Here is a 22,568-nt window from a genome sequence, read left to right as displayed (position 1 = left end):
GAATGGACTTAATTTGCAGCAAAGAAGATTACAATTAGGCATTGAGAAAGGTTTTCTAATAGGAATGGGCTGCCTAGAATTTTCAGGTTATCTGTTGCTGAAAAGCCTGTTTAAGAACATGCTGAACAAACATGTCAGAAATGACAGAGATGATAGAAAACACACAGAAATTGCATGGGAGCCTAGTGTAGCTCATGAGGTCCCTTCTAGTTCTTTCTTTTTGTGAGTTTACAATAGTAAACTTTTAGCATTGAAATTAATGTGAATTTTGCAGATGCTTTTATTGGGAATGGAGTCTGCCATAGGTATTGAATTAATTCTCAGCTCTAAAAAGGATTCCAGTTCAATAATAGGAGTTTAATCATTTGAGGTTGATGATACTCTTTCAGTGATTCCAGTGGGTTTGTGATCAGGTGTTACAGGCTCAATTCAGCTCCTTCTGAGGTAATACAGAGACACCTCTTTCCTCCCCTCCCCCATAAGCATATGTTGAATTAGCCAAAAAAAAAGTATATTTTGTATTTTTTCATCTTCAGTTCACCTGGTTCTTCCAGGCGATCTGCTCCAATTAATCTTCTTTGCCTTATGGAGATGAGGAAATATGTTAATTTATTGAAGGGATCCAGATATCTTATCCAGATCTCATTTTATGTTGGTTGATACTGGTAATTAAAAATCATCTTTTCACTTGTAAACTAAGCAAATTTTATACTGAATAAAGAGTACAGAATAAATCCTAAGGCAGCAATTTTCTGAGTCTGGAAATACACTTTAAATACATCCAGGATAATCTGATTATGTTTCCAATGTACAGGATTAGTAATTTCCTTTGAAATATTCTGACTGTTCTCACTGCTCCCTTGCTATGTTGCTACATGACACTATATCAGTGTCTTGCACATTTTATGTCTTAAAACCCACCATCTCTGGCGTGATCAGCCTCCCACTGAAACTCGTGGCAAAGCTTCCACCGGCTTGCGAGGGCAAAAGCAGGCCCCATTTGCGCAGCCCCTTTGCCCTGTTACTCTGCGCGTGGGCTTTGTGCGCTGTCCTCCTTGTGCTACCCTACCTGCAGGTAGTGTTGTTGCTGATGCTGTTGGTGCTGGAGTTGCATAGGTGGCAGAGAGGATGGCTGGGAAGGAGGGGTACTGGAGAATCCTTGGTTTAACACTGTTTGTCCCATCAGAACGATTGAAGAGCTGCTGCTGGAAGTCTGCACTTCCAGACTTTGAAACATTTGTTGGTTTTGAGAATATCTAAGAAAGAAAGAAAGAGGTAAAGCAATCAAGAATAAATGGTTAGGAAAAAAGGTATTTTCTGAGGATACAGGGGTGGACAGCCCTACTCTTAATAAATTAATAAATCATTCTTAATAAAGGATTCCAAGACATAAGCATGTTTACATGAAAGATGGCATCATTGGTGGTACTTTTCTGCTTAACACTATGCATGAACGTTGGCGATACTGGACTTGGAGGACATAATATGTCTCACCTCAAGGTTCCGACCACTTTTTAGGATTACTAAAGATTCTGGTTTAGGCCTACCTTCTCTCCAGCCACTGCATTCACATCCCAGGCTCATTAAAGCAAATGGCCCTTGATTTTATATTAATATGCTGAGCTTGGGACAGCATATTCTCAGCAACAGCTGAGAAGTAAATACACCTCCTTTTCTGCTGCCTGTGGGGGTGGTAATCTCTTTCAGAAAGATGGGTAGGGCTGATTACTTTTTAAGCTGCTCATGTACAAATTGCCAAGCATAGTCAGCAGTTCTCCTAGCTATGAGCAACATTATAAGAACAGAAGAAACACAGATTCTGCCCTCTAGAATAAAGGATGGGCCAGAATCAAAATACTCAGTTCCTCTTGCCAGTCTGCTTTCGCACAGCAAAACTTAAATACTTGTTGTTTTGTGGAAGGCTTTGGGCAAAACCACAATGGAGCTCCTGCCAACCCAGCTTAATTCTGTTTATCCTGTAATGGTTGATGAGATCATAGTGTGGCATGTTTTTGCTATACAGCTGTTCAAAATTAGGGGTCAGACAAAAATGCTAAAATTTGGGTACTTATACTAGGACATGAGCTCCTAAAAGGGTCTTATGAGTCAGGCAAAATACATGAGTTATGTATATTTGAAAATCAGGCCTTTTATTTAGATGCTTAAAAGCAGATCTAAAATTTGTGTTTATATTTGAAGTATTTATTTTAGCTAAAAATAAATTTAAAATAACAGTAGTGTTGCTTAAAAAATACTGAATACCTACAATCCTGAGGTATCAGTTTTAAGCAGTGGTATTCAACCAGTTGCTGTATTACATTGACAGTTTGCCATCAAGTACAATGAGAAAAAACAGCCAAAAAAAAAAAAGAAAAAAAAAAAAAGCATTTTCTGACTGATGTTTCCTGCATCCTTCTCCCAAGTTTTGAGGAGAGAAACAACTGCTGGGGTTCATTTAGCAGCTTTTCAGAGTGCTCAGAGGCGGGGGACAGTTGGTTCTTTCGGTTTTACTGGTGTAGAGTAGGCCTAGCTGCCCTGAAGGCATACTGGTGTTGCACTGGCCAGAGGGGAAGCGGCCTTGGTCGTTCCTGTTGGGTCGGTACTGAATTTCTCACTCACGTTTGCCTTGGTGGGTCAGAAATTGCAGCGCTGAAGTAATCGCTATGCGAGGGAGGAAAATCACCCGCAGCCTCGTCTTGCTGAAATGCCCTTGGCATACACTGCGTTCCTCTCTGTAATCGCTACGGATGTGACCAGACAGGGTAAGGCTCACCCTGGCACTGAATGCCAGGCTTAGCACAGTAACACATTCCCGATATTTATAGCTAACTGCTCTCTCGTCTTTCATTAAAGAAGGCTGTTTCCCCTCAACAGCGACTTTGGTGTTCTATCTTTGACAAGCCACGTACTTAGCCTGGGATCCAGCCATGCTGAGGTCTGAGGGGTGTCTTGCATTGCAGGAGCCAGGCATCATTGGCTGAATGGGCTGGCTGAGCAGCAGTCTGGCACATGGAAAAAAGAAGAAGCGATACTGCCGTAACAGAAGGACCACGCGAAGGACGCGTTTCCCAAGCTGCCAAGGGATGCTTTCGCGCAGCCTCGGAGTGAGAAACTGGACCTCGGTTCCCGACACCCTGCGCACTGCCCGACCGTGCACGGTTGGGGCCGTGCCCTCCTTTGGGGCTCAGCTGGGAGCCTTTCCCTGCCGCCGGGCACCGGGATTTTGGGAGGGCGATGTTTCCGCTCTCGCCGCTGGAAGCGGCCGGCTGCATATCCGAGCTCGCTGCCCGTCAGGCGCCCGTTCCCTCGGCTCCGCGGCCCCGTGGCGAGGTGCGGGAGTTTGGCCAAGGCCCGGCGCGGCTTCGTCGCCCCGCGCAGGGGCCCCGCAGACCTCCCCCCCCGCCCAAGCCCGGGCCCTACCTGAGCTGCTGGTCGTGGCCGCAGGCGGCGGCGGCGCTGCCCCGCGGCAGGGCGCCAGGGGGCGCCGCGGTGGCGAACGGCGGCGCGCTGCGCGGGGGGCGCCCGGCGCCCGGCGCCGGCTCCGCGCTCCTCGCCGCCTTGGGGCCCTGCAAAAGACCCAGCGGTGGGAATAAACCTTATTAAAGGAAAAAAGGGGCGCGTGTTTTTTTTTTTTTTTTTTTTTTTTTTTTGCTATTTATAAAGCAGAGCCACATTTTGTTATAGAGCCATTATCATGCAGGTATGTAGGAGGTTAAAAGCTACAGCCGAGGGGTCTGCAAATAATGGTGCGGCTGTGTTCGCTGCATGCTCTGATAACAGAAACAGGAGCTAAGTGTTCTGGGAAGGGAGCTACAGCAGCCAGGTGGAAGAATGAACACTGGAAATGCTGCGAGATCTGCAATAAGAGAAGGAAATCTGCGGCAAACTGCTCTGAGCTTTCACAGGCCTCACTTACTAATAACTGGAGGTGGAACTTATTTCTCTGTGCCAGAGTCTATTACACTCACAACTTGGGAGTCTCAGACCAATTTCCATGCAGTCCACCAGCGTGCCACTGCATTGAAGCAGGTTTAGCTGTGTTGGTGGCCTCTGGTCAAGAACTAATTTGGCTTCAGAGAGTGAGCTACCTTTAAGAGCAGGGGTAAAGCTTATTCTTTGAGAGGTTACAGTGTGGTCAGTCAGATTTCTTGCATGACCAACGGAAGAAAAGCTATGAGAGGTTACAGTGTGGTCAGTCAGATTTCTTGCATGACCAACGGAAGAAAAATAGGTCACCCACACGTTTTGCATGCTCCCCCTTGCTCAGTTTTAAAGCTGAAACAGCTGCTCCAGTAACACTCCTGGCTGGGATTTAAGGTAAAGTAAATGCTGCAGACAGACCCTTTATATCGGTTCTCTTTTTACAGAGAATGGGAAAGGAAAGGCAAAGATACCCTTACTTATGGGACTGACATGATTTTACTTGCTTGTTTAATAACAGCTCAGTGTCTTCTTTCCATACAAATGCTTCTCTGCTCAAAAGAAATGATTACCTGGTTTGATATCACACTGGTTTCTCTCAGTACTTGCTGGTTCACCGTTTGTGAAGATGCAATTTGCCCTTGAAGTTGAGAACTAGGAACAAGCTGCTGCTGAGAAATGACCTCTGGCCTCTGCTGTAGCTGTTGTGGCTCTGGCTGTTGAATATTGCTAAAGCTCAGGGACACTGTTGGCTGTTGTAAAAACATCTGGAAAAGAAAAGGGAAGGTTTTATTCACATCTCCTAGCTAACTGGATAATGATGGTGACAGAGTTAAATCCAAAGATATGTTCTAAAATAAAGTTATCACTGTTCTGTTTACTGTTGATTGGAAATCACATATCATTCCTACACTAACAGTTTTGCTGTCTCTATTTTCTTTCTTTCTTCTTCTGACAGTGTATTAATTACTTATGAAATGCATCCTGAAGGTAGAAGTCCTCTCTCCGCGGAGCAGGCACAGTCCTTGTGACAGCGATTCACTGCACAGTCACGGTGTTCTGGGGCATCGTCTCCGGAGAGAACAGAGTCATTCCCTGTCTTTTCAATCCTTTCATTTATCCCTTCAGCAAAATCAGCCTGCCTTTCAGCCAAGGCCGCTTTTGAATTTGTCTCTGGAAATTCAACGCCCTACATGCAGTCGGGCTGTTGAATCTTTTTAATGAGGTTGCAGGCAGGCCTGAGTTGCCCATGCTGCGTGGCTGTATCCTTATCACTGAGGAGATCTGTAAACAGGCGGTCACTGTCATTTGTGTGATTTCCAGTCAGGTAACTGTCACCTGGTGGTCTTCCATGTGTTTGGCTTATGCAGAAGAACTAACAGCCCCTCTGCTACTATTTGTGCAAGCAACACACTGTTTTGCATTGCAAAATGAGACTTCCTTCTTTATAAGTTTCTTCTTTATGTAAGTTACAGGACTTTGGATTTTTTTTTCTTTTTCTATAGGCTATTCATTTTTTTATAGCCATATAAAGGCATATTTTTATAGATTATTTATGCTACAAGCTCTTGCAATGCATTAAACCTAGTCGGATATCCTCTTGCCACCAAGGAATTTACACTTCCCTGGTAGCTGAAGGCATTCCTGGGTTTTATTCTGATTCCCCACCACTACTACCCTTGTGCAACACAGTTAATTTAAGTGGAACAACTTATGATTTAAATGAAATCAGAATCACAATTACTCTCTTCATTATGCATCCCTCAGTCTCATACCCAGCAGTACATCTGAGGTACGCCCAGTAATTAGTACACCTTTCTGCAGCTTATTGCTATATTAACAAATCCCTGAACTATCATGTCCCCTGCAATTTCTTTCAGGGAAAAAACATACCTTTCTCCAAAGACCTGGCACAATTGCTCCTCATTTGCTTAAGTATGGGTTGATCCATCATATTTGTACTTATTTATCTAGCTTTTAAAATGTTGTTTATATTTAAATATGTTAAATTTTCAATGCATTTCCCTATGCCAAGTTTTACTCTGAAAAAAGGTACAGACAAAACTTACGTTAGTCAGTTGAGAGAGAGGGGCAATTAATGAAAATTTTAATGGTCCTAAAGCAATGGCTTGTTTCAGGTGTTGTAGGCTAACAGCATCTCAAAGACATCTGATGTAAATAAATGGGTCAAGTAACAGAGTTGTGGCTGCTCACAGCAGGTCTAAAACTAGCTCTGAGTGTTTTCTTTTAAAAACATTGCTCACTGAGTTTGGAGCCATTATATATCAGAAAGACAGATGGTCTCGCAATTCCTGCCAAGTAAATAGGTCTTATTATGAATAAATCAAAGATAGAAATTATGAAAATTCATTTTCCTGTTTATTTTCTCTACTTAGAAGCTGAGCTTTGGACATGCTTGGTAAATGAACTTTTTTGGTTAGCTCCAGCAATGGAACTGGTGATCATTTGTTTGACGTAAAATTCAGAACAGGTAAAGCGAGTGGTATGTTTCAAAAACGTGATGCGAAACCACTGTTACTGGCAAGATCACCACAAATTAAGACCTTTAAAGGCTGTATTTTAAGCATCCTCCCTGTACCTGGTGCACAGTGCTGAGAAATACTAAGTTCATCCAAGGCAAATGCAACACCTCTCAATGCCAGTGTTAGGCAGGGTGTGAATTTATAGCAAATTACTTACTCTGCAGGGAATTGCCTGTGTGCATGCTTTACTTTGAGATGAAGGCGAGAAAGCAGAGAAGCCTGCTTTGCAATTATCAGAGTGCCACTGGATAGGAATGTGCGCAATTAGCACTTGGCAACTAACAAACTGTAAATTTACAACTAAGTTCATCACAGTAAACCTTTTTTTTAAAATGTTTTCATAGCCTGAGAGGCATACCTAGAGACACTCTCTGTTGCCTACTAATTGTCAAAGCAACACTACTACCATCAGAACATAAATGCCCTGGAAAAACAAGCCCAGGACAAGAAGCAATGGTGCCATTTAGTCTGTGTCCCCGCAGAACAGGAAGACTCGGGCTGCCTCATCAAAACAGGGCTCAACCTGAGAGAGAATCAGAAGAGTGGAGTTTCCACCTAACAGTTAAGCATAAAAAGCAAGAAGATACTTCATTTGTACAACACTTATGAGTGTTTCTTCATAAAATAACTTCTGTGGTAGTCCTGCCTGAATTCATCTGCAACACTGAAATGCTACAGCTTTAAACAACAACAGAAACCCCATAAGAAACAAACCTTTCCCAGCCTGAGCAAATCAAGGAGACAAATTAGCAGCCCTGTAACTGCACTGCAGATAATGACATGTCTCATGGCTGATTTTGCGTACTGCAAGATCAGTGAAGCATCTTAAAAATATTTTTTAATTGGCCAGCTTGTTAACATACTCAGCAAAGCAGCGAGCGAGAGAGAAGAGACACTGCTGCCCCTTCGTTCCAAGGTAGTCATCTCTGCAGCTAATGGATGGATCGTGTTGGCAAGATGTTGTGAGAAAAGTGGCTGTTTGACTCTCCCCATTCTTTGGATAATCAGGAGCTTATAACCCTCAGGCTCATCATACAGATATCAAGTCTCTTCCTTTGTGTAAAATATGTAAAGATGAAAAGTACAGTACTGGCAACCTGAGCTTCACTGGCTTCCAAGAGAGGCTGATTTGCAAATTGTGGGTGGCTACGGATGGTCTCATTTGTAGTTCTTGCAAGCTGGTCAGGCTTAGCCTTTCTGCCTTCCTCTCCATCCGTGATTCATTAGTTGGACTGCTCAATACTGGAACAGACACAGCAGCCTTCAGACTTCTGAGGTTACACTTGCTGCTCCTGTCCCTAATACTTTCATTTCTCAGGAAAAGCAGTAACAGGGATTTAATGAGTTTTTTGAACACTTTTGTTCAAGCCCTGCAATCCTCCTGCTAGTTTCATCTTGTATCGCCCAAGGCTTGTGGAAATGGTTACTAATGCCGACTACTGTGCTCAACGTTGGTCCAGTTGGAAAAGCATTTCTTGGTGGACTCTTGTACTACAGTTTGAAGGGAATGGAAATCAGGCTCCGTTCTCCACAGAGCTACCCGCACCCTTCTGTGTGGAAGGGAGTGAGTCAGCATGGAAGGGACACTAATAGAACAGCTAATGAGGGAAAACTGGAGAAAAGCCCCCCTCTTTTCAGGGAGCCTATGGCACCCCCCCCCCCCGCTTCCTGCTCTCACAGATTTGTTCTCCACGTGGAATATTAAAGAGATCAGAAATATACTTCATGGTAATGCTCCTCTCTTTGGCACTAGGCTTTGTGGGTTTGATAAGAGACACAGGCCAAAGCCTTCAGACATCCGGCTCCGTGAATGATGAAAGCTGTGTGGCAACGTGTGTGGTTTGATTTCTGATTTAGCAGTTTACCCCTGACTGCTTGTGAGTAACAAGAGTGCTGCATGCAAAAATATGAGGTGTTATTTTAAATTGCCTCTGATGGTTTGAATAAGACAAACCTAATTCCTCATCTCACTTTATCCCCTTAACGGCACAGTAATTTCTTTTTTTTTTTTTTAATCTACAGAAAACTGGAGAAGAAGGTCCTGGTCGTAAGACAGTGTGACCACTCACATCTTATTGGTTTGTCTAATTGTTTGGGAGAGACCAAAAGGCACCCGGACTACCAACACTGGCTCTCCCAGTCCAGCCGTGCCCCTCCAGGCAGATACAGCAGCCCCTGTGTTTCCAAGCCACCCTCCAGTTCCTCTCCGTCTGCATCCACAATGAGCTGTGATACGGTCAATGCTAACATCAGGCAACTTGTAGGGTTTTGAAAAAAATATTCCCCTGGGTCCAACCTGGCACATTCATCACGGGGGAAAGGGGATCACACAAATGCTGTAAGTCAGAGCTACAAACCCAAAGGGCTGGGTGGTGCAGAACCACCCGCTCTGGGCCTCTCCTTCTGTCTGCTTGAACTTGCAGGAGCATAGAGGAGAACCTGTCCCACAATCTTTGGGTTATTAAATGCACCGTAGTGCATATGGAAGACATCTAAGTAAAAATAAAATCCATTCCCTGCATGTAAGAACATTCTCTGATCTTCCACTTTTGTCTGAATTATGTAAAAAAATCCCTGGATCAGTGAGTATGAATACTAAGACTTCACCAGGAGAGAGTAATGTTTTTGCCCAATTAAAAAGAGGGCAAGTGAGAATGTCGTGTCTCTTGATATTGGTAATAACAGTAATAGCTTGCAGATATATGACATGATTCTGAACTGAAAGGCCAGTTAATTGCAAAGAGAATTTCCTTTCTTGTTAATCAAAGTCAATGCAGAACCAATGGAAGAAACACATTGATATTAAACCTGGTCTACTTATATGTTTATATGACACCAGGAGCAGAGAGTCCTGGTTTTGGGACCCACTACCGCTGGGTTATATTATTAGGAGTGCATATGCAGCAACTTAGGTGGCCAAGTTTCTAATTTGTCTTCACGGATACCTTAATTGCCTAAGCCTACAATCCCAAATTGTTTTAATACGTGAGCTGCATTTCACAGATGTTGATTATAGGCAAGATCCTATTTCTGTGGAGGTCAGGATCAAAATCCCCACTAACTTCAGTGAGTCCCAGGTTTTTATACTGTGCTTAAAATGTTCTTTGGGACATTCATTTCTGTGATGGAGCTTGCCTTCTAAAAAATCTTGCTAGTATAATATTCACAGTGGGTCCCCAATGCAGCATTTCTAGCAAGGGTCATTTAACTTGATATTCCTAGTTAAATTACAGGAACATAGCAATAATCATTCCACTTTCAGAAAACTTCCATAAAACTGGATGATTTCTCCATTTGTCATTAAATGGAACTTGAGATGTACCAAATTGCATTTGCTATTATTTATGAGGTGCAGCAGGCATAAAGGGTAGTACAAAGCAGATATTGTACCTGGTAAATCCTAGCTTGGTGGAGGAGGCATATCAAACACACAGGAATAGCAGGTACAGTCAGCTTAACCCCAGCAGCTTAAGCTGGTCCAGGGAAGGACAGTCTCAGGCAGTAGTGTTGGCCTTCCAGGTGTACACAAATCAACACTAGTAAAGTGTGTGAGATTTTTTTTTTTTTTTTTTTTTTTTTTTTTTTTGGTACTATGACAAGGAAAGTCATCTCCTGTGCTCTGTATCCAAGCTGGGGCTGGGTCAGGAAGCAGGGAGAGATGAGCCCTTGGGGAGAGCCTGAAGAAGGGTGGGCAGGAGAAGCACAGGGCTGCTGGCCAAGGAACAGCTGGACAGATGTGACAGTGAGGACTGGTAATTCATGTTTGAAGCAAGCACTGAAGCTAATGAACTAGAGAGACATGATCATTGCTGAGTCTTGCAATTGAGCACTTTGTTATTATCATTACTCAATCTGAAGACTCAGTAGATGATATATTAAGTACTACTGTGAACAACTTAATTTCTTCCCACCATGGTTGAGATATTTCTTCCACTTTTTCTTCCAGAGGCCCCTCAATCTTTTTCAACGTAGGTTTCTCAAGAGGCTATCAGAGGGCAAAATCCTCTTTCAGATTAGTTAGTTTTCTCATATCCAGATTTCCTGGACTCTGGAACTAAACTGAAGCTGCCAACTCTATTAAATGCCAGGTGAGAAGATGCTTAACTCTGCCCCTTCCAACACCATCTCACCTGTACACTGGAGTCCTGGACCAAGCAGAGCTGCTCCTGTATTTTCTGAAGTTCCTCCTGCTGCCACCGAATGTTGGCCTGCAGGATCCGTGTTCTTTGTTCGAGCTGGTCCTTGATGGTCTGGAACATGCTAAACTGTGCTGAGAACTTTAAAAAAAGGGGGGGAATCCATCATTATGATATGGATAGACCTCAATACTATATTAATATATAAGAATTTATTGGTCTCTTGATTGTAAAACACAGTCAAAAAATAAGGTATGTGTTTGTAATACTTCTATACTAAATCTGTTATATTTTCAATTTTACATATATTAAATTGCCTCAGTTATAGTGATCTGCTCACAACTGTTCCTGTTCTATTAGTATATCATCATAATGACTGTTTTTGAAGGGATGTTACTTTAAAATATTATCAGGCACATATTAATTAGATGTCAGAGTGCATTATTATTACTAGCCTGTAGTTTTTAGCCCTTAGCATGACATAACCCTATATTCCAAAGAGTTTTATTAACAATTCCCTTTTCCCACCCAGAAATAGCAGTCCCACAATGACTTATTCTGCCGATTATTTATTGTATCATCATGTAACGGTTAGGCGTAGTAAATATTTTCTAGATTTCTGCAGCCAAGTAATAGTCAAGCTGCAAGAAATATTAAGTTATTTTTCTACATGACATGAAATGAATGGTGAAGCTCAGTAGGCGAAAGGCTACTCTAAACAATTATATAAAATAGAGATCACTAATGGGAGTCAAGAAGAAAGTGAAACACGCATGCCTAGTAGTCCAATAAGCACCGAGGAGACTAACATGGTAATAAATTCCTAATTTCATTTGGTGTTTTAGGTTATGATTTGAAGTTCTCTGAAGTTAATTATTACTTTAATTGGCTTTGGAGTAGCTGCTTTGCATGAGTTTCCATTCTAACAGTAAAAAACACACTTTGGAAAAATCCTACAGTGCAATCCTCTGTAACAACATCGTACAGTCTAATGATTTTCTGGGCACTTGGAGAAATCTAAATGTGACGGGTCAGATTCGTCTCAGCTAACAGCTCTGCTGTGAAACAGCTATGTGGGTGAAAGTACTGTCACCTTCCCTCCAACAAGCATCCGAAATCTCTGTGTAAATGTCCTTCAGGTGAGAAAGGAAGAGAACTTTAGAGGGTTTTTCTTCTGTATATATTTATGCAGGTGGAGGGCAGCTTTTCAGTGACATCAAGTCTCCTTGTTCCAGTCTGGCTCTGAGTTTCGGAAGGCTCCTGGGCACCCTGATTTTAGGGTGGAACTGTGCCGTGAAGCAATTGCTTGATTAGTGTCAACAGAGCTAATTCCTGCTTTAACATGGGTCTATATGGAAGATTTTTTTTAAAAAAAAATCTCAGTCTTGGAACCTAATTCTCTCTAGATCAATTCTCTTACTAAGGACTTCTCTTAGCTCTTTAAAAGGGTCTTTATCAGAAAGGAAGAAAAATAAGTTTTAGGCAAAAGTTTCATTTTAACTACCTGGCCTGCCAGTGGTAAGTTTATCACTGAGACAGTTCAGGTGTGTGAGCTCCTTTAAGAAGCATTGGGAAAGGAACTCGATTTTCTTCGAATAAGAAATATAAAGAATCTTAGAAGAAATAGTTTTATACTCATTTCATACTTCAATAAGAAACAGTCTTTATGTCCAAACGTTAGTTTTGGATTTGAATTTACTTTGAATGGTTGCACACAAAAAGTATTGCTTTTGATTTTAAATTATTATTCCATATGATTCTTTTCAGCACATTCTCATATTTGACATACATTTATAGTATTTTCTTTCTAATTTGTTCTTCATATGCTTTTTGTATTAACAACTTAACAACAACAACAACTAGTGGCCTACTAGAAGGAGAGCCGTTCAGAAAGAAGACAAGACGCTTTCTTCTCTTTTTCCCTTTCCCATTCTATAAAACCAAAATTAGATAGTAACTCTTGCAATGACCTGTCTGATAAAAAGCTTCCATTGCTTTCCCGTACGGTGAGACAGTAACAGCAATTGACCTGCACGAGAGAGTATTTATCTCAAGATCATTAACTGCTCAACTAATTAGGGAAGAAATCTGTAATTGTGCAATAAATTAAAAAGCTTAACTCAAATTGTTCCATGGAAAACACTGCACAGCTTTAAGTCTGTTATTAGTGTCGGATAAAGTTACTGTTTGTCCTGCTTAAGTATCTACAATCTTGCTGTGGTCCTCAGAAAAGGGAATGCTACAGGTGTACCAGCTTTCCGGACACAGCCAAGCAGGCAAGACAAAACCAATGGCAGATCTGTCACCGCAGAGCATCCCCAGTTCGATCTTCTGGTGCATGAGTCACCCCCGCTGGCACAGGCACCTCAGGGCGTGCAGGGAAAGGGGGCCCCGTGGGCACGCTCCCCTCGCCGGCTCTGCAGGCAGCCCTGGGTGGCCAGCTTGGGGCACAGGGTGGTGGAAGCGAGGGCAGGGGAGCTGTGGCCCGTGGGGCTGCCACGACACGCCCCGGCTAGCTTTGAGCTCACTAGACAGTTGCAAATGTGTTGAACAAAAAGACAGAAGCCTCAGTGACATTATGCTCCTGTAAGTGCCATGAAAATAGATAGCTAGGTAAAAGACAGAGACCCTATTTATTTTTTAGCATGGTTTTCTAACGAAATGAGGCTTTTATTTCCTCCCATCTTCCAACCCTGTTGGCCAGCACTGGAGACATGCAACTGAGTCGTGAGAGTCTCAAAAGCATCAAGCTGCTGTAATTTTCATGAAAGCTGTAGCTGAGCAAAGCCACTAGTAGCCCAACTGTAGCTGAGGGACCCACTGGCTCCCCTCCGGATGGAAAGGCTGGACCCAGGCACCAGCCTAGCAAGGCACTGAAGTTCAGTCGCAAGATGCAGTCCCTAGGAAACCAGGTTTCATTAGTTTTGCTATTCACCCAACTTGTTCCTTCCTTCTGCTTTCTGAATAGCACTTGCACATTCCCAAGCAGAGTTATTGGTACTGATTTTTGTTCAGTCACCAACATCCGCTGTGTTGTAGGAGATTTTTAATTTATTGCAATGAACAAGACAAACAAATACTTTAATGGGGAGCACTTGGTTTAAAGTTTAAAGCCATCCACATTCAAGCAGCACCTAGCACCATGCTTTAGGGCTCATTCATGAAAATTGGCAAGTTGGAATCTCAAACTGTATTTAGGTGGTGACTAAACCAAGACAGCATTCCCCTGAAATAAAAAGTTCAAGCAGATGGCGCCTGAGGCGAGAGCTAGCTGTTGGCTGCAGATGCACTTGTGGCTGCTTGAAACATCCTTCTCTTGCTGCTGCCCCTTGGCTGGATGTTTGGGCTCCCACAGATGAGCCCTTGCAAGGACTTCCAGAAAAATGCCTTGGTCCTGCAGGTACATGCTCAAAAAATTTGTTTTAACAGCTTACACCACTAAACTTCAGCACAAGGTGAGCAGCAAAAAGCCAGCAGATAGCAACTTCTGAAACTGCTGCTTCTCAGTCTACAGCAAAGTGACTGACCTCAGCCCAAGCACTGTTCCTATTGGGGTCCATGGCATGATTTTGTCAGCACGAAAAGATCTTTGATCTAAACTGCACTTGTATTTAGGGGAAAAGTTGATTGAGTATTCATAAGTTTTGTTACCCTCTGAAGCAGAGGTGAAACTTTCTTTGAAACAGACACATGGTAAAATGTTATGGGAATAATTCAGTAGTGATTCTGGCATATTTGTGGTGGAGGAGTAGATGCTGTAGTTCTAAAAATAATGAGCTATTGTTCTACTGCTGAACTGCTGAGAAATAACCAACTAGAAAATTGAGGAAATGGTAACAGTGGAAAGTGTGCCTGGATTGCTATACTATACCTTGATTTCATCACTCATTCACTTAGTGCTGTAGGCACATAGGATGAGTCTTTCTCTTGTCTTGCTGAACAATGGATTACATTGCTGTAGGTTGGCATGTTTATTATTTTAAGGTGGCAAGTACAGAAAGAAATTAATAGTTTATGAACAATCACCCAAATCTGTGGAGAATTACTACCTTTTCCAGGAATGTCTGGTATGAAGTGTGAGCCTCGGTAACCTGAACAGATCCTGTGGTGCTATTTTCCCACTTCGCAATAAGGGGAGCATCTGCCTGAGCTTCTCCAGGGGCACTGCTGTGATTGACTGAGCTTGCTGCCACTCAAGAAGGTGATCACCAGAGGACTGCTTATTTAGACAGACTCAGTTCATCCCTGTTCATTTCCCCAAAATTTAGTCAGTCCTAAGAGACTGAACAGCTGGCTGTGCCACTGAAAAATACTCTAATTTGGCTGAGAAGTAATGGGACAGAAATGCCAGCAAGACTGTTAAATAGGGCTTTCAGGAAACAACCAAAAAGCATCTCTCTAGAATGAGTTTGAACACAGAAGAAAGAGGAGTAGAAAAAAAGTCGAGGAAAACATGCACAGGTTTATATAAACAAACTAATTGATGTTTTGAAATGCATTAATGAATAGCAGAGAAAAATATCTGCAAAAGAAAATGAATGCTCAGAGCAGATAATTGATACTCTGTTTCTTCATTGTAGGCTGGTGTGGAGTCGAGACAAGAATGTTAAACATAAAAGATAAATGAGAATGTGTTATTTTAAAGCTGGGATCTTCCAGACTTTATGTGTTTTATATGCTACAGGAAGAAACTCTGGGATCCTGTGAGGGAGTACAGGGTACAAATGCTAAAAGCCACCAAGGCTTCTAGTCACTTCCCAAATTATCACAGCATGGTCACAGGACAGAAACAGTGTGACAGAAACACACTAGTCAAGTTTGCTCCATCTAAATCGGCTACCAGTGAAACATGGAGATGGCTTTTTGGGCCATCATTTGCTTTTGAGATGTGAGCTAATAGACCCCAGTGAAGGACTTTGCCTCTGGCAGTTTCTTCGTTGTTCCTGGCAATCTCTCAAAATGGGTCTTGTTGAACTCATGTGTCCTATACTGCGGGTTATTTCTACATTGGCATAGCCAAAGAGGCTTTTAGGAGGATTAATTGTCTGTCTTTGTTTTTGTTTTTTAATTCTCATCAGGACCTTGATTTTGAAGGGACCTGATTCTGTAAAGGCAGGGTTGAAAACTGTTCTTCCATCTCGTTTTTTTGTCCTCCTGTAACATGGATGTCGGTGTGTACTCAGACATATATGCACCCGTGCTTCTGCTGTGAGTGTCTGTATGTAAATATAAGTTTAAACACACAAGTATACAGTTCAGAAACACATAAGTATACAGTTCAGATGTCACTCCCACAATATTTTGAGAGCTTGAGAGCTGGTAGATTTTTGGTTTTTAACTACTATAGAAATATCCTAAAAGCCCCAGAGGCTGTCAATTTATTCAGTAAATGAAGGGAGGAAATATCAGGAGATAGATTTCATTTTCAAGTTCCCAACTAACCTGTGCCAGAGGTGCAGGCTGATTTGGCAAAGTTGCTTGGGGTAGCAACTGCTGTGGGAGAAGCTCACATGAAGGCTGAGAAGGCAAAGAAGCCTAGGTTAAAAACAAAACAAAACAAAGCAAAACTTAATTTAAAAGTTTGGTTCCTTTAAATTTTGGATTTCTTCTAATGCCATGGCCTTTTCATAAGTCTTTTTTAATTGCTAAGCTGCATGTGTGGCACATGCTTCAGACCTTCTGCCTATTTCTATGACCGTATGTAAAGTTACCTGAAGAGCAGTAGGTTGACTGAGTCTATGCACAGACAAATCCTGTTGCGTGCTAGGAGTTCTTTGCAAGGGAGTGTTGGGCTCTGCAATCAGCTTTGTCGGTGTAGCTGTAAGGAAAGTATCAGTGAGTTCTCACAAACCGAAAAGTCATGACCATTTTAAGTCAGAGTTAGAATGAGACATGTCTAAAAGTGATATGTGGCCTGGCTAACTTCCAGCTGTCCAGTCAAGGCTCTTCCTGTTGACTTCAACAGCAGTGAAATCAAACTGAGAAGGAGGATCTAGGCAAAGATGAAAGTCAATGAGACAGATTACGAGTCTGTGCTTCAAGGAATAGAGCAAAAGGACTCAACATTGGTTGTAAAACAGCTGGAACTCTCTTTATATGCAGTTAGCTCATCTGCTTTTCTTCCAGATGAGAGAGCAAAAAGAGTGCGTAAGGTGTGCCCAAGTCATGGCTGCAGCATCCTGGGTCGAGGCCAAAAGAATATCACCCATAGGCTGTTACCGATAGCGTAAGTAAGGATGGGCCTCACACAGCTCATACTGAGACCCTCAAACCTGAAGACAAAAGTCTTCACTTTTGTAATAAATCTGATCAGCAGATCAGCAGGTGTCATGGCTAGTCCCGCTACCTGTTTTCCAGTGTATGCACTACTGGTTCTAGTGGTTGCACTAGAACCTTCCCTCATGTATGCTATAATTTCAGATTATGCACTTCATTGTGGATGACAAACACCTATCATTGATATCTCATAAACAACTGTTAAATTAGTAGCTCTGGTATATAGACACACATTCTTTAACTTGGCTAAATTTAGAATAATGCAGTAACCCAGAAGTGCCACTCACATGCAGGGTCTGACTTCGGTGTGTGGGAGGATTTTGGTGAGCTCCTGGATGATACCGAGGGTGTTCGACTAGCACTGAGGATTGAGGCACTAATATCAAGTGCATTAAAGTGCTGTTCAGGATCCAAACTGGAGCCACTGTCCTAAAACAGAAAAAAAATAGGAAAAAAAAAAAAAAAAAGAAAAAAAGAAAAGACAGGAAAAACTAAAACATCTGTCAAAGTGAAAACATTTTGTTATGCATCTGGTAATTCTTGCAGACCAACTTTTTTGGCTAGCCTAAAATGACTTGAGCAGAACTATTCCCCAGTAGGCCAGCAGAAGACCTAGGCCCAAATGTCAATGTCCTTTACAAATAGCATTTTACTGATTCATTTTCCAAGGAGCTTTTATTGAGGTGGAAAGAAGTAGCAAGCTACTTCCATAGTTGCTCTGTGCTTTGAAACATTCTGTTGAATCTTTCTTTTGCATTCAGCTGGAGATGACAGTCACTGCAACCTGTGAGAGACACTCGGCGATGCACTGAGGAGGAGCTTGCATTCCCTTCCCTCAGCAGACCACCTAACATTGCCAAGAAAGGATTGCCAGAACATGTCCACATGAATCTTAGAACTATAATACTTTGCTGGGGGAACATGGAGATATCTCACATTGCCCCTGCCCATGTCCCACATTTCATGGCTGTTACTGTTCTCCAAGTTTATCCTTTCACGAACTTATCCGATTTACTTGAAAATTATTCAAGCGGGCAATGAATTCCAAAGTTGAGGGAATCCACCCAGAAAGATAATGCTGAAGTCTTTGATGATGGTAACATAGGAACAGGTGACTGCAGCATATATTCACAAAAAAACTTATCTTGTTGTACCTTCAGTGCTGAGGACACCACCTCTGAGGACACTTCTTCCAAGCCCATCTCTTGTCTCCTCTCCACCCGAACATCTGCATAACTGATTGTAAAATATAATTCTATGTTTCAACATTATATTACTATATTTCATAAAATATGCTTTAAGCATATAAAGGCATAAATTACTGCAACACTTTACAGGTTAAATGAACAACTGAAAAATCACTGAAGTCATACGCTACTGCACAACATTCGAGATTCCGTCTATTAATTTTCAGTTTCTGCTCAGTTCCTATATTTGTGGAATTAAGAGATATACTAAAGAGCTGAGGTCAAATTCACATCCCAGTATCATTTCAGAACATCATTAGAAACCTCCCATACATCTCTTTTAAAAAACATACGAATTTCAGGAACTGAATAGTCAAGGCATGTGTTTATTCCCCATTTTTACATAAAATGGAAAAATGCTGCAGTTAATCTGTTGCTAAACTAATAGTTAATAAGTGAAACTTAGCATGGAATAAGGCTTAGTCTGCTCATTTTTCTACAGTAAACTTTCTTTCTTTCCACAGAATTCAGACTTAATTTTTGTTACATAAAAGACAGCTTCATGTTTCTAAGAGAAACTCTTGCAATAATTAGAATGCCCTTGTCCATTAGAATGTCCTTTGTGTCCCTGCCGTTTGCTACAACTACGATGGTGACACATTCGGCCGCTTTCCGTACCTTACTACCATGTGTGTGCACACAATGAACTCCGGCTTGGAGTTCCACTGGTGGTACGTGATGTAGTAATGGGTCTGCAGCCAGATCCACTGTTGTCCTTTGGTCAAAAACCGATAGCAACAAGACTTGCCCTTGCCAAACTGCATCACTGTCATCAGAAAAGATACACAGCTTGTAGCGCAATGTAAAAATGACATGAAATGCAAAAAGTGGGACAAAAATATCTATGGCCCAAGTACTAATCGCTATTGATTTCCAAGGCAGGTAGGAGCCTAAACACCTTTTGAGTGTGTAGGCCTGCGACTCTAATGATAAAGCAAATTAAAAGATCAGTAGGTATCTTTTTCTGACACTTTAAACAGTAAATTCTTAAATAGTACAAATACAGTTACCCTTAACTTTGGACATTAACACCTTGGTATCTTTGATGGTTTAAACATATTTTTTTCCCTGGTTTATGGGCTGATCACTACTACCTAATTAAACAGCTAGGGTTAATTTCTAAGAGTGATCATCTTAAGTTCTATATCAGAATAATATAGGATAAAAATGCTTGAAAAGACGAATATTTTGTGCAGATGGATTTCAATGGCTGTGAAGAAAGAAGTGAGTATATAGGGATAACATGGTGCTAAGACAAAAATCATATGAAATGTAAAGAAAATCCCCAGTCTGACAGGAATTCAGTAAGCTGCGATGTATCTAAAGGTTTTCAAGATTCATGGACCAGATTCGTCCCTGATTTTTTTGCAGTGATTTCAAGGGATTCTCACACATACCCATATTTAGCCTTTTTATATTTTAAAGTCAACACATAAAAACTAGTTTTCTCTGTATATTTTCAGGCCACACAGAGGCAGAAAGATGGAGATGTACCAATCAGTTCTGTAAGCAAATATTTGAAAGGATTGTCTCATTTTCTTTACTTAATGAAGGTTTTTTTCAATTAAATCTTAATAGTTTATATTTAAATAATCATAGGTAATCCTAAATACCCAGTGAACAATATTGGGATAAATAATCTGAAAGAATTTCAAAAACATGATCTCCTCTGGGATTGCTTGAGTTATTTCACATATTTTTTACTAATTGAGCGGAGGTCAAATCTGACATATCTTATCCGTTCAGTGAGTCTCACTGACTACTTTAGAAGGTAAAATTGGTCTTTTCACAGCTAAAGAAGTCTGTCTCAGACTGCTCAGCTCCAGTGCACGCACTGTCTTGGTGGAAGTCCGAGACATACAGCCGTGTAGCAAAGGGGAGAACCTCACCTTCGGAGTTCAAACCTATTTTAGTTGAAAGGGCATTTTATTGAAAAGAGGTGTCCCGGTTAACTCACAGCCACCTGGGCTGTGCAATACTTACGGTGTTCGTGGCACCTTGCTAGCAGCTCTAGGTCGTCTATATGATAATAGTCATAGCCAGAAGTACCCAGCACTTCGAAAGGCAAGTATCCTATAATCGGCGGTGCTCTGCGGGTGGGCACAACAGAGGGAACGGGTATGGCCAGGAATCAAACAGCACTTCCACATGTTGCCACGCATATCCCGAAGCCCAGATCCAGCTACTCCACCAGGAGACCTAATCCTGGGTCCCGCTAAGAGCCATATCTCCCTGGGTCTCTGCAGAGTTGGACCGTGCAGGGCCTACACAGTTGCCTGGTACCTTTGCCCGCATGGTTGCCTAAGGCCAGCACAGACTTTCCCTCCAAAACTCAGTGAGAACTGTGCACATTGTCTGTGGCTGGGCTTTGAAAGAACAACTTCCACCACTGTGTAACAGCTAGACATTGTCTGGTGCATTACAGGCTTTGGTCCGTCGATATTTTTAAAATAAATAAGAAGAGGCTAATTGAAAATTCTGTCTGAGAAACAGAGTGGCTTTATTTTTAGAGTCTAAAAAATAATTCAAGCTAAAATAGTAAACATCAGCGTTTGTAGGAATTTTAGTGGTAGCCCTCCTCTTCATGTGACTTAGATGTGAAGAATAACACTATTTGAGTGAATTGCACTTACGAAAATAGCAGTAAACAAGCACAAAATACTATCAAGAGTGCTTTTCTTGTCACCAACCTGTGATCCAGGAATAAAAATTTCCATTCCAGACTGTGCCTTGAAGTGAATTCCTCTAAAGGTTCTTCAACTATGCACATCTCCTGCATGGTGAAGAAAACCTACTTAGTCAGAGTTGCAGCTTCACCTCCCTGCTTCATGCAGCTTTTGTTAGCTATAAATACACGGTACGTAAGAAGATAAACCAGAAAATTCATACATCCTCTGCTAATTCCAAAGAGTAATTTATTGTATTAAGCAATGCCCACATTTCTGCCAGGGCTGGAAATAGGAGTTCAGAAACATGACTGTTCCTCAGGGTGCCAAGGGTTTGGTGGCTTTCCTACTCAATGAATGGGGGAACTATGCACTGAAAGAGGTTTTCAGCCCTGCAGCCTATGAGGGAAAGCAGGGCACTGAGCCTGGGACAGCCAGGGTGCCCCGGCTCTGTCCCTGAGCACCCAGGTACAGAGACCACATGTTGGCCCCATCGAACAAAGGCAGTGGCTTTGCCTTTCGCTTCACTCCTGCTGCCGCACCCTCGGTACAGCAACGGCAGCCAAGCATAGTCTGGCCCTTAAGACTCACAACAGCCCTCTGAGCTCATGAGAATGATAGTTAGTAAATGTATTACAGGAGGTAGGACACAGGGCTCTTTGTGAGACAGAAGCTGCTTGGTGCAGAGGGATGGGAATTGCACCACTATTGATAATAATTAATTATTGGGGTGGGAGGTAGCAAGGGGAGGAAGGATGGCATCGCACATGCCAGCATGCCCCATGGTCTGCTCTCAGCACGGTGTGCATCTCCTCCAAGCTCCTGGCTGCCGATCACTCCCCTCCCATCCATTTCTCAGGTTCACAGGATTCCCTGACACCTCTCTCTCTCCAGTGAGTGCTCAGCAAGCCTTGTCCTCCTCCCTCTGACATTTGGTGGATGAGGCCATGTGAGTTTGGAGACCCTGGCCTGGGACTTGCCAGTCATTTGAGAAGCCAGTGTCAATACTCAGGATTTTGTGGTTTCCAGCACCTTGTCCAGGGTGACCATTTCCCACCTTGTTCCTCCTGCAGGAGGACCCAATCTTCACTGGTAAGAGGACTTTGGCCTGCTTACTGCCCCCCAATAGCAGGCTGCCCCCTTCACCTTGGTGACATCTCCCCTGGGCTGTGGGCTCCACGACACCCTTCCATCATCCCTCTGCTACCTCTATTTCTGTTCTTACTCTTTGGGAGAGAAGTCTTTCAGGCCACCAGTATTTTCAACCCGCTCAGGACCACAGAAAAAGCTGAGGTGACACTGCCATCAAGTGTTTCTTTGATATATATATTAATACTCACAAAGGTGATTAAAGTTGCTGGCTGTACTGAAGCCACTGCAAAAGGTTTCACATATCTCTTTATTTCCTCTCTCCTTCCCCCTAGTGCACAGCAAAATCAGTGTTGACCAAGAATATACCCTAATGTTCAGGAGCTGTTCAGGTGCAAGCATTGCTGTGTGACACCAAAATGCCAATTCTGCCTTAGCTAGCCAGTCAGATAAATGTTTTTGACTTCATTTTAGAGGAGGAAGTCAAGACCATGGGTTAAATGACTCACCCAGGTGAATTTGTTTAGGATTTCCTGACAGCTAAAACCTCCTCTGGGCTGTTCAGAAGCTGCTTTCTCCCTAGCACTATGGTTTTTTGAGATGTTAGTTGCCCAAAGATAAGGTCATTTATTTAGAAGGATCCCAGAGCAACCTTAACCCTGGCCTCGACTACTAATACGTTTACTATGA

The 22,568-nt window shown here is 42.3% G+C and overlaps 1 protein-coding gene across 1 annotated transcript in view; it reads right to left on the bottom strand.

Annotated features, from left to right (window-relative positions):
- The window catches only part of NPAS2 (neuronal PAS domain protein 2), a 101,947-nt gene that overhangs the window by 1,550 nt on the left and 77,829 nt on the right, over positions 1–22,568 (bottom strand). Inside the window, exons 9-20 of the mRNA XM_062575123.1 lie at positions 20,814–20,896; positions 20,107–20,213; positions 18,742–18,889; positions 18,031–18,112; positions 17,164–17,305; positions 16,312–16,418; positions 16,043–16,135; positions 10,595–10,741; positions 4,494–4,688; positions 3,421–3,566; positions 2,910–3,002; positions 1,070–1,256 (exon numbers count right to left, since the gene is read on the bottom strand). Of these exons, the coding sequence (XP_062431107.1) occupies positions 1,070–1,256; positions 2,910–3,002; positions 3,421–3,566; positions 4,494–4,688; positions 10,595–10,741; positions 16,043–16,135; positions 16,312–16,418; positions 17,164–17,305; positions 18,031–18,112; positions 18,742–18,889; positions 20,107–20,213; positions 20,814–20,896 (1,530 nt within the window). The remainder of the gene's footprint in view (positions 1–1,069; positions 1,257–2,909; positions 3,003–3,420; positions 3,567–4,493; positions 4,689–10,594; positions 10,742–16,042; positions 16,136–16,311; positions 16,419–17,163; positions 17,306–18,030; positions 18,113–18,741; positions 18,890–20,106; positions 20,214–20,813; positions 20,897–22,568) is intronic.

Source organism: Rhea pennata, chromosome 1, assembly GCF_028389875.1.
Source record: "Rhea pennata isolate bPtePen1 chromosome 1, bPtePen1.pri, whole genome shotgun sequence".
NCBI lineage: Eukaryota > Metazoa > Chordata > Aves > Rheiformes > Rheidae > Rhea > Rhea pennata.
Note: the sequence above shows the minus strand (reverse complement) of the source record. Positions and strands in the feature narration are given on the sequence as shown.